This window comes from Doryrhamphus excisus, linkage group LG22 (genome assembly GCF_037039965.1).
Source record: "Doryrhamphus excisus strain RoL-2023G ecotype Guam linkage group LG22, RoL_Dexc_Guam_v1.1, whole genome shotgun sequence".
Classification (NCBI taxonomy): domain Eukaryota; kingdom Metazoa; phylum Chordata; class Actinopteri; order Syngnathiformes; family Syngnathidae; genus Doryrhamphus; species Doryrhamphus excisus.
This window is the reverse complement of record NC_136378.1, coordinates 3,577,501-3,588,572: the sequence shown is the minus strand read 5'-3', so window position 1 is coordinate 3,588,572 and position 11,072 is coordinate 3,577,501. Positions and strand designations below refer to the sequence as shown.

At 35.0% G+C, this 11,072-nt stretch overlaps 2 protein-coding genes across 5 annotated transcripts in view; both read left to right on the top strand.

The window, feature by feature from the left end:
• The first annotated feature begins 1,601 nt into the window (after nt 1-1,601).
• Nucleotides 1,602-5,138, top strand: LOC131110278 (hepatitis A virus cellular receptor 1 homolog). 4 transcript variants are annotated; one of them, XM_058063213.2, is made up of 7 exons: nt 2,170-2,209; nt 2,246-2,282; nt 2,384-2,725; nt 4,113-4,172; nt 4,229-4,269; nt 4,343-4,436; nt 4,518-5,138. In XM_058063213.2, exons 1-7 carry the CDS (start codon nt 2,198-2,200, stop codon nt 4,586-4,588), a joined length of 657 nt encoding a protein of 218 aa, XP_057919196.2. In that variant the 5' UTR covers nt 2,170-2,197; the 3' UTR covers nt 4,589-5,138. The 4 variants fall into 4 exon arrangements, with proteins under 4 accessions (XP_078644175.1, XP_057919198.2, XP_078644174.1 ...); XM_078788049.1 differs by having other exon boundaries at nt 1,602-2,282; nt 4,232-4,269; XM_058063215.2 differs by having other exon boundaries at nt 1,602-2,282; nt 4,521-5,138.
• Nucleotides 5,139-8,467: 3,329 nt separating this feature from the next.
• LOC131110276 (cell adhesion molecule DSCAML1-like) overlaps nt 8,468-11,072 on the top strand; it is an 8,235-nt gene continuing 5,630 nt past the window's right edge. Inside the window, exons 1-5 of the mRNA XM_058063211.2 lie at nt 8,468-8,752; nt 8,816-9,154; nt 10,493-10,621; nt 10,699-10,866; nt 10,962-11,032. Of these exons, the coding sequence (XP_057919194.2) occupies nt 8,701-8,752; nt 8,816-9,154; nt 10,493-10,621; nt 10,699-10,866; nt 10,962-11,032 (759 nt within the window). The 5' untranslated portion in view covers nt 8,468-8,700. The remainder of the gene's footprint in view (nt 8,753-8,815; nt 9,155-10,492; nt 10,622-10,698; nt 10,867-10,961; nt 11,033-11,072) is intronic.

The window sequence follows — 11,072 nt, the reverse complement described above, 5'->3', positions numbered from 1 at the left end:
TTTGGCTTCTTATTTTGTCTTTCCCCACCCTCGGCCATCTCTGTGTGGAGTTTGCATGTTCTCCCCGTGCATGCGTGGGTTTTCTCCAGGTACTGAATAATTTTGATATGATAAAACACATTCATCTACGTCTCCTCTTGCTCTTTCTTCCAGGAGTGAGGTGTTTCTGCTCCCAAACTCCTAAAGAGTTCTGGTCCACCCTACTGAGAGATATTAATAGGAGAAAGCAGAGAGGGGTGGGGGGGCTTTCGATACACAATCCCGGGAGAACGAGAGTGGGAAGTAAGAAGTAGGGAAAGGGCCGCCACACCCACGCAAACACAGATACACACACAGATGAGAAAAACAGCATATTGTTGCTGTCTGATAAAAAAAACTATATATTCACTTTATACTTAATATTTTACCCCTGTTGAATCGCAAAATAAATATGATATCACGCGATTATTTTCACGATTATTTCATATTCAACAATATTGCAAATGTGTGTCATTCAACCTCAACGTGTCATTGAATGCAGCAAACATGTACTGTATGTACATGATCCACATTCCGTCCTCCATCACCAAAATAAACACACACTGTGAACTCTAAACTCCCATTTCTTCTTCTTCTGTTTACTCCCCCGTTTTTATCAGACATCAGCAACAGTCAGAAATGCATTCGTCACCCCTGACACTTCGGCTTCAGACCGTTTTTTTTTTTTTCAGCTCCGAACCCAAATTTAAAGCTTTATCTCTCCAGTGGACAAATAGTGGCTCTATTTTGGTCCGAAGAGGAAATGAAAGTAAACAAAACTCCCCTTGTTTGTGGCAGGAAACTATAGTCGGTGGTGTTTAATTGCAAAAAAAAAGAAAAAAAAAACGGTATTGATATTCTATACAAGTGGAAGAACCATATTAAGTCCTTATAAATATGTCTTTAGTTGAAAGTAAAGGAAGATTGTCAGGAACATGCAAAATGTACTTTGCATTATAACTCCCAAATGTTATCTTGTACCACTGTGAGGACTCTATTTATTTTATTTTATTTTATTTTATTTTATTTTATTTTATTTTATTTTATTTTATTTTATTTATTTTATTTTATTTTATTTTATTTTATTTTATTTTATTTTATTTTATTTTATTTTATTTTATTTTATTTTATTTTATTTTATTTTATTTTATTATTAGTGAAAGGAAATGGAATTAAATAAAAATTATTTTATTTAATAAATAAATAATAAAAATCTATGTTATTTTATTTATTTTTTATAAATAAAATAAATATGAAAATAAAACCAAATTTATTTTATTTAATAAATAAATAATAAAATAATTCTTATTTTATTTTATTTTTTATTATAAATAATTTAATTTAATTTAATTTAATTTAATTTAATTTAATTTAATTTAATTTAATTTAATTTAATTTAATTTAATTTAATTATTTTACATACCAGAGAATTAGGTGATATGAGCATCCAATGACATAATGGGTACCATAGCAAGTGTCAATATAGTGATATATATAGCACATCATGACTGGTTCAAGACTGATTATTTTTAGCCTGATGCATTATTTTAGCTTCAAGTTCAGTAAGTAGTGAATTGGACTAGCGAAGGGGACACTAATATCGTGTTTTGAAGTCTTATGCCAAAATTTGATCTCACAAATCTTAAGTAAGTTTGATCGAGTGTAGATTCTTCACCTCGGACAGCGGCAGCTGAACAAAATCTTTGAACATTTTGCGTCCAAATCATAGGGTGAGTCTGGGCATGTCGAGTGTGGGTAGCATTGCAAGGTTTATAGTGTGTCTTTCTGTGTAAATATCCCATGCTAACAAGCGTGGACTACATACTAAGTACAGTTTTTTTTTAGTCTTTAAATTTGGTGATTGTGTTTTTTATATTCATTCATTTGTCAACAACTTGTATAATGTTTTTTTTCCTGTCTTTTTTTTTCCGTTTTCAATCATGCTACCAAGAAAAAAAACAAGCTCCCGACTACTAATGGCCAACGCTGTTTGAAATGGAAATTTTACTTACTGCTTTACTGCAGACAACGTGACTTACTTACTTATTGTGTACATTTGTGACAAATCAGAGGGATGTTTACTTCAAAGTGTCGTACGCTAGCTTTGATTTCCTTCCTGATCCTGAAGAAGAGGAAGTTGAAAGTGCATGACACATGAAGCCGTTGTGAGGGGGAAGATATGTCGCCTCGCTTCGGTGCATTGTTATACAAGCGCGTCCACATGCGTGGTCTTGGGTATTTATTCCTGTCCATCCTGAGCCAAGGTGAGTCGATATTGTGTCTTTTATGTTTTCCTGAGCGTCCGTATGGGTGCATTGTGGGAGCTTCACATTTTAGAACTGTGATCCATTGTTGATCTCCACAGTTCGCTCAGAGGCCCTCAAAGTCATCATCGGTCACGTCGGACATCGTGTCACTTTGCCCTGCGCTTATGACGCCCGAGTTCAAGGCCTTGTTAGTTTCTGTTGGGGTCGAGGGAAGGTCCCCACGTTCAAATGCTCAAATAGAATTCTTGCCGCCGAAGATGGGGAGGTGTTCTTCATCAGTGATACCAGATACCAGCTCCTGGGTCGGGTCGGTGATGGTAACGTGTCCTTGACTATCCTGAACGCTCAGCCCAGTGACGCTGGAGTGTACGGGTGTCGGGTCGAGCTGCCTGGGTGGTTCAACGACTATAAAGTCAACACGTACTTGGTCGTGGAGGAAGGTGAATGAACATGAATGCTTCATTTTTATGCTCATATGGATTTTCCTAATTTGAATAATGCATTTTATTTGCATTATAAAGCATAGAAAGACACTTTATAATAGTGAAAAAAATATTATATTATCTATATTATTATCATATTATATAATATTTCTTGTTTGTATTTATAATTGAATAATATTGAAACTTTCCCTTTGTATGTGACTGCTTTGCCTCATTTTTCTTCCTTTTTTGCATTTTAAAGCATAGAAAAACACTATAATATTGTAAAAAATATTATATTATCATTATTATTATAATATTATTATTATATAATAATATTTAATATATTATTTGTATTTATAATCGAATAATATTGAAACTTTCCCTTTTGTATGTGACTGCTTTGCCTCATTTTTCCTTCTTCCTTTGCTTTTCTTATCCGAACCTTACAAACTTACAAATTGGAATAATACATTTTATTTGCATTATAAAGCATAGAAAGACACTTTATAATATTGTAAAAAATATTATATTATTATCATATTATTATATAATATTTAATATATTATTTGTATTTATAGTCGAATAATATTGAAACTTTCCTTTTTGTATGTGACTGTTTTGCCTCATTTTCCCTTCCTAAATTTTAATAATATATTTTGCATTATAAAGCATAAAAAGACACTTTATAATATTGTAAAAAATATTATTATTATTATTATTATTATTATTATTATTATTGTTATTATTATTATTATTATTATTATTATTGTTATTATTATTATTATTATTATTATTATTATTATATTGATATATAATAATATTTAATATATTCTTTGTATTTATAATCTAATAATATTGAAACTTTCCCTTTTGTATGTGACTACTTTGCCTCATTTTTCCTTCCTAAATTTTAATAATATATTTTATTTGCATTATAAAGCATAAAAAGGCACTTTATAATATTGTAAAAAATATTATATTATCATTATTATTATTATTATATTAATATATAATAATATTTAATATATTATTTGTATTTATAATCTAATAATATTGAAACTTCCCTTTGTATGTGACTGCTTTGCCTCATTTTTCCTTCTTCTGTTGCTTTTCTCACCCGAACCTTACAAACTTACAAATTGGAATAATACATTTTATTTGCATTTTAGAGCATAGAAAGACACTTTATAATATTGTAAAAAATATTATATTATCATGATTATTATTATATTATTATTATACTATAAAATAATAATATTTAATATATTATTTGTATTTATAATCTAATAATATTGAAACGTTCCCTTTTGTATGTGACTGCTTTGCCTCATTTTTCCTTCTTCCTTTGCTTTTCTCATCCGAACCTTACAAACTCAGCTTTTATTTGTGGTTATTTGTGCAGCGCCTTCGGACCAGCCTGGTACTCAAGACAACGTGCCTGCAACAGCCGGGACACAAAAAGGTAAGCACAGTAAAAAAAAAAATCTCAGCTATAAATTCATTGATGGGGTTTTGCAGAAGGTGATGACGATACAACAAAGAGGACTAAACAAGTTGAGGTATGACTATTATTGATTTGTTCATATTATCATATATATAATAATAATATCGCTCCAATTGCTTTCATTGCAGGATGGACTGAAAGCGTTCCAAGAAGTGGGGAACATTTGCAGGTTGGCAGCCGTAGTCTCCATCACTGTTCTCTTCATCCTGGTCTTTATTTCCTGTAAGTCTGGATTTAGTTGGAACTATATCTGTTTTTATTGACTCGTTCTTTTCAATTTATGTATTTATGATTTCTTCAAAGCAGGGAGAAGGTCTTGTCCACGTCAACATGTGACAACATCAACTGTGGAGAATATTTATCAAATCGTCTAAAATACTCCTTGGTACAGTTTTATTAGCAGGATATGTAGTTTTTCTTTCATAACTGACACGCCGCCTCCTGGTGGATATGATTCATTATTGCAAAAAAAAGTTACAATAATATGTGTTATCATCATTTGTGTCTTAATAAGCATTCTTCCTAAAAGTAAACAACTTTGGTAATGTGTAAAAATGTGCAATTTGGTTCTGATCCAGATAAGTACTTGGTTGTACTGCACAGATTGTACTTCATATGTTTGGGTTGTACTGAACCATGTAGTATTAAATGTCATCAATACAAGTATTAATGTTTTGTCACATTGTTGAGTAGGTTTCTGATGTACATACAGTATGTGGGGGGTGCACGGTGGACGAGTGGTTAGCGCCGAGGTCTCACAGTTAGGAGACCCCAGTTCAATTCCAACCCGAGTTTGCATGTACTCCCCGTGCATGCGTGGGTTTTCTGCAGGTACTCCGGTTTCCTCCCACATTCCAAAAACATGCTAGGTTAATTAGCGACTCCAAATTATCCATAGGTATGAATGTGAGTGTGAATGGTTGTTTGACTATATTTGCCCTGTGATTGGCTGGCCGCCAATCCAGGATGTACCCCGCCCGCCTCTCACCCGAAGATAGCTGGGATAGGCTACAGCAACCCCGCGACCCTCGTGAGAATAAGCAGTAGAAAATGAATGAATTAATAAGTTCTCCTATTTTGTGTGGAAGTGGTAACTTTTTGGATTCTTATTTTGTCTTTCCCCACCCTCGGCCATCTCTGTGTGGAGTTTGCATGTTCTCCCCGTGCATGCGTGGGTTTTCTCCGGGTACTCCGGTTTCCTCCCGCATTCCAAAAACATGCTAGGTTAATTAGCGACATTCCAAAAACATGCTAGGTTAATTAGCGACATTCCAAAACATGCTAGGTTAATTAGCGACTCCAAATTGTCCATAGGTATGAATGTGAGTGTGAATGGTTGTTTGAATTTATGTGCCCTGTGATTGGCTGGCCACCAGTCCAATCATTGCTGTTACACTGTAATGCATCATTGGAGTAGATGGGAGTTTGATTACTATACTTATATATACTTATACTTATATATTAGAACGGGACCTATTATGCTCATTTGTATTGGGTTTCGGACTCCTTTAGAGACGTTACACACAATAACCCGCACAGAAAGCTTTCTTTCTAGATCTTCCAGAATCTGCGCCTATTGCAGCTGTATTTCCCTGGGTTCCTTGCACACAGAACGGCCACTACGATGTGATTGGTATATACTGTATAGCTTGTAGCCAAGCACGCCCATATAAGGAAGACCGGCTCACTGTGATGTCACAGGGAGCCAGTGTTAGAAAAACTCCCTGAAACCGAGCGTTCAGAGGCATCCCAAATTTCATAATAATGATGAATAATTCACATTTACTTCACTTTTAACATTGTTAGATTTATAATAACTTATTAATAACTTATTAATAATATTGACTGTAATCTGTTGCCTCAGTTTAATTGAGTACTTATGACTCCAGCCCACATATTGTATTTCATACTTTCCTTTCCATGTCTTTTTTTCCCATTGTTGTCGACTGATGCAGATTGTTTCGTTTCTCTCTTAGAAGAATCAGGAAGTGGCGCCGCGTTATGTGGGCAAAGACGAGTTCATAAAAGAGACAACAAACCACAATCATGTTTCTCCATTGTTGTGTCAGCTTTCTTTTATTATGGCATGGCTTCTCGTTTAGCCTACGTAGATTCAGGCGAAGGATTTTATTCACTTCATCAAACGGCCCTTTGGGATAAGCTAAGAATTAGTGGGATCCCACACAAGACACCGTCCTGCTCCCACATTTTTATACCTGCTCTGATTGGCTGCTAGGTTGTATTGTGAAGTGGGTGGAGACAGATTTATTGTTGTGATTTACAGAATCACAAAATGTCTCACTCTTGAGGAACTGATTGATTTGAGAGTGTAGTGTGAGTTGGAGACCAGGACTTTAAAATGTCCCATGCATTCTCAGTGACCCAATTCCTGGCACTGATGCACACAAGGCACCGTTAGGCTAACAACAAAGGTCATTCATTCATTCATTTTCTACTGTTTATCCTCACGAGGGTCACGGGGGGTGCTCGAGAAAGACAAAATAAGAAGCCAAAAAGTTACCACTTCCACACAAAACAGGAGGAGAACTAATTCATTCATTTAACAACATGCAAACTCCACACAGAGATGGCAAAATAAGAAGCCAATAAGTTACCACTTCCACACAAAATAGGAGGAGAACTCATTCATTCATTTAACAACATGCAAACTCCACACAGAGATGGCCAAGGGTGGGGAAAGACAAAATAAGAGGCCAAAAAGTTACCACTTCCACACAAAATAGGAGAACTCATTCATTTTCTACCGCTTATCCTCACGAGGGTCGCGGGGGTGCTGGAACCTATCCCAGCTGTCTTCGGGCGAGAGGCGGGGTACACCCTGGACTGGTGGCCAGCCAATCACAGTGCACATATAGACAAACAACCATTCACACTCACATTCATACCACATTCAAATTGTCCATAGAAAATGGAATGAAAATGAAGCAGTAGAAAATGAATGAATGAATTTTATCTCATTTCACTGATCCATTTGCTGGTACCAGCAACTCATACAGTGGTTTGTACAGATAAATAAATACACATTATGAGGTTCTTAATAGTATTTCAGTTCAGTGGCAATTTGTATCAATCCACCATGTGTATTGCACATATGAATTAAAAGCCACAAACAAAGTAAACAGTTTGAATAATAATAATAATTATAAGTATAATCATGTATTAGTTTGCCTGGTTTGTTTTCGGGTACGTTCAAAGAGGAAGTCATATCCAGGGGTTACTAAAGACTCACACTAAAAATTCACACTCAGCAGTCTGGGAAGCAAGGGTCCATCGGCCTTAAGCGACTCTATTTATAGCAGTAGACATCCATTGCATGTTGGCGTTCGGTTTTAATATCCTATGCTTTAATATTTCTGAAAACCTTTCCTGAAAATGTCAAATGGCCTTTAAAAATAAAATAAAAAAATATAAAAAATAATTTTAAAAACTAAAAAATAAATAAATAAATAATAAAAACAAAATAAAATACAAATAATAATAAATAAATAATAAAAATAAAATAAAAATAATAATAAAATTAAAATAAAAAAATAACATTAACTCCAACATCGGCCCTAAACGACTCTATTTATAGCAGTAGACATCCATTGCATGTCGGTGTTCTGTCTTAATATCCTATCCTTTAATATTTCTGAAAACTTTTCCTGAAAATGTCAAATGGCCTTTAAAAATAAAATAAAACAATAAAAAAAGTAATTAAAAAATAAAATAATAATTAAAAAAATACAAAAAATAAAATAAAATATTAAAAAATAAAATAAAATAAAAAAATAAATGGCGCATTGCTGAAATTTGTAACAAACAACGAAAATGACTTCAGTCTACTTCATCTGATGGCAGTCTGACACATTAACTCCAACATCGGCGCTAAGCGACTCTATTTATAGCAGTAGACATGTATGTTGGTGTTCTGTTTTAATATCCTATCCTTTAATATTTATGAAAACTTTTCCTGAAAATGTCAAATGGCCTTTAAAAATAAAATAAAAAAATATAAAAAGTAATTAGTAAAAGTAAAAAATAAATTAATACAAATAAATAATAATAAATAAAGAAAGAAAGAATAAGTAAAAAAAGAATTAAAAAAAAAAAAAGAAAAAAAAAAAATAATAAAAAAATAATAAAAATAAAATTAAAAAATATGGATGACTGCACATGGCGCATTGCTGAAATTTGTAACAAACAACAAAAATGAGTTCAGCCAACTTCATCTTCTGGCAGTCTGACACATTAACTCCAAAGTTGGTTGATAAGCTCGATTCTCTGTCTATTCATCAAAATGGAAGCCGCTTGGCACTTGGAGGAAAAGGAACCAAAACCACAGAGAAGGAAGTGGACCTTGTGCACATCCCACCTCGGCTTGTGAGCACATCCAGGATCATGTGATTTGGAAACGTTTCAAAGCTGAAACCCATCTGTGGTGTAGTTTAGTGATCAGCAGCAGGTGCACGAAGTCCCTCTGGATATGACGATGATGCATTTTATCAGTTTAGGTTGCAGCCTCTGTCTTCTTCTCGGTAAGGAAGCTAAGATGCTCTGCAGGATGTAATATATGATATCTAACCATTCTGGCTTTTCAGGTTGCAGCTTCACAGTAAGCCTGCAGGTCAAAGTAGGGGCAGATGTTACTCTAACGTGTATATACGACGCTGGCTACTATGGAAAGCTACCAGTGTGCTGGGGGCGAGGACCAATCCCTAACAGAGGCTGCGCCAATCAAGTCATCAAAACAGACGGAACAACGGTGACCACCAGACTCTCTGAGCGGTACCTGCTTATGGGGAATCTTGGCGAGGGCGATGTGTCGCTGACCATCAGACAGGTCGAGGAGAGCGACTCGGGGACGTACGGCTGCCGTGTGGAAGTCCCAGGCTGGTTCAACGATCGCAAACATCAGATCACGCTAACGGTGGTACCAGGTGATATACAAAATCTATCACTCTGAGATGAAGCGGTCAAAATTCTACACTTGATCAAACTTACTTAAGATTTGTCAGATCAAAACATGCATAAGACTTCAAATGTTCATTGAAGTTATCATATATTTGACTGTTTGACACATTTAAACTTTGTATTTCGATACGAGGTGCATTATTTAAAAAAACAAAAAAAACCCTTAAACTGTATTATGGAAAGCAGGAAGTGACCAAATGTAACAGTTACTGATTGTAAAAGTACCAGATGGAGGGGTAGGATTTAATAAGCTTTGCTTCTTCCTACTCCTTTTGGACATGTGAAACTGTGAACTGATTATTTGACCAAAAATAAATAAATAAATAAATAAAAAACCCCCAAAAAAACTGTATTATGGAAAGCAGGAAGTGAACAAATGTAACAGTTACTGATTGTAAAAGTACCAGATGGAGGGGTAGGATTTAATAAGCTTTGTTTCTTCCTACTCCTTTTGGACATGTGGAACTGTGAACTGATTATGTGATGCATTCAATTGTAATCTGATGCATGTTCAAATGAAATTAAACCATTACCATTACCAAATATTATATATTCATATATATGTGCCCTGTATCCTGCTGACCTTCAGCTGAGTGTGCATATGGAACACCAGGTGATATAGAAAATCTATCACTCCGAGATGAAGCTGTCGGAATTCCACACTTGATCAAACTTACTTAAGATTTGTCATATCAAAACATGCATAAGACTTCAAATGTAATATTAGAGTAATTTTAAATGTATTTATTATTGCTCTCTGGTTCTACCATATCTTACTTATTGTGTGGAAATATGGGCTAATAACTATAAAAGCAATCTTCACTCGCTAAATGTACTGCAAAAAAGGTCAGTAAGGATAATTCATAATGCCGCCTATAGAGAACATACTAACTCCTTATTTCTAAAATCACAAATACTTCAACTTGCTGATATAGTTAATTTTCTCTACAAGAGAGGAGAAATATGATCTCAGGGAAGAAGTACATTTGAAAAACTTATATGCTAGGACTACGTTAAAAAGTTTACACTTGATCAAACTTACTTAAGATTTTTCAGATCAAAACATGCATAAGACTTCAAATGTAATATTAGAGTCCACTTCACGGCTCAAATTCATGACTTCCTGAATCTGCAATCTAAGCATCAGCGTAGCTATTTTAGTCATCAATTAGCTGTATTTAGCTAATGTAATTAGCATTGTTTGAAAAAAAACTAGTGGCTTCCATAATCTGATCAAATGGTATTATTGTTATTATTGATAGGCTACTCCATGTTACCTCCTAGTAACATTTCTATCTCTTTAGCTCGCCCCAATGCGCTACAGGTGAAGATACAGGAAGTGAGGGAAAGGAGCCTCACCGTTGGATGGTCTCACGTGTTTGACGGGGGAAGGTCCATTACATCCTACAGGATAGACCTCAAGAGCAACGAGGGTAATGCTATCAAATGTGATATCTCTTTGCTAACGGACTTATTCTTATTCCTTATTCTTATTATGTACGCCACGTAGAACGCTGGGATGCTGCAGTGACGACTCAAGTGTCAAATCCAGACTTGACACAGATCACTCTGGTGGACTTACGCCCGGCTAAGAACTACAACCTCCGCATGTTTGCCATCAACAGCGAGGGCATGAGTGACGCTAGTAATGTTCTTACGGTCACCACCAGTGAAGCAGGTAGAGCAGGAAGGAGCACTTTTGGATGCTCAGATGTTGGCCGAGCGTCTCATCATTGTTTTTTTTTTTTTTGGTTTTCGTTTGTTTCTGCTCAGCACCAGAAGGTCCACCCTTGGACATGCAGCTCCTGGCTCTCTCATCTACAAGCATCAAAGTCACTTGGAAGGTAAATACAGACTTTTCAATCATAAAAACCTGTAGGATCA

Coding starts and splice junctions, on each gene's coding strand:
- LOC131110278 (XM_078788048.1), top strand. CDS start 2,198: ATGTCGCCTCGCTTCGGTGCATTGTTATACAAGCGCGTCCACATGCGT. Junction 2,283..2,383: donor CCTGTCCATCCTGAGCCAAG/GTGAGTCGATAT, acceptor TGATCTCCACAG/TTCGCTCAGAGGCCCTCAAA. Junction 2,726..4,112: donor GTACTTGGTCGTGGAGGAAG/GTGAATGAACAT, acceptor TTATTTGTGCAG/CGCCTTCGGACCAGCCTGGT.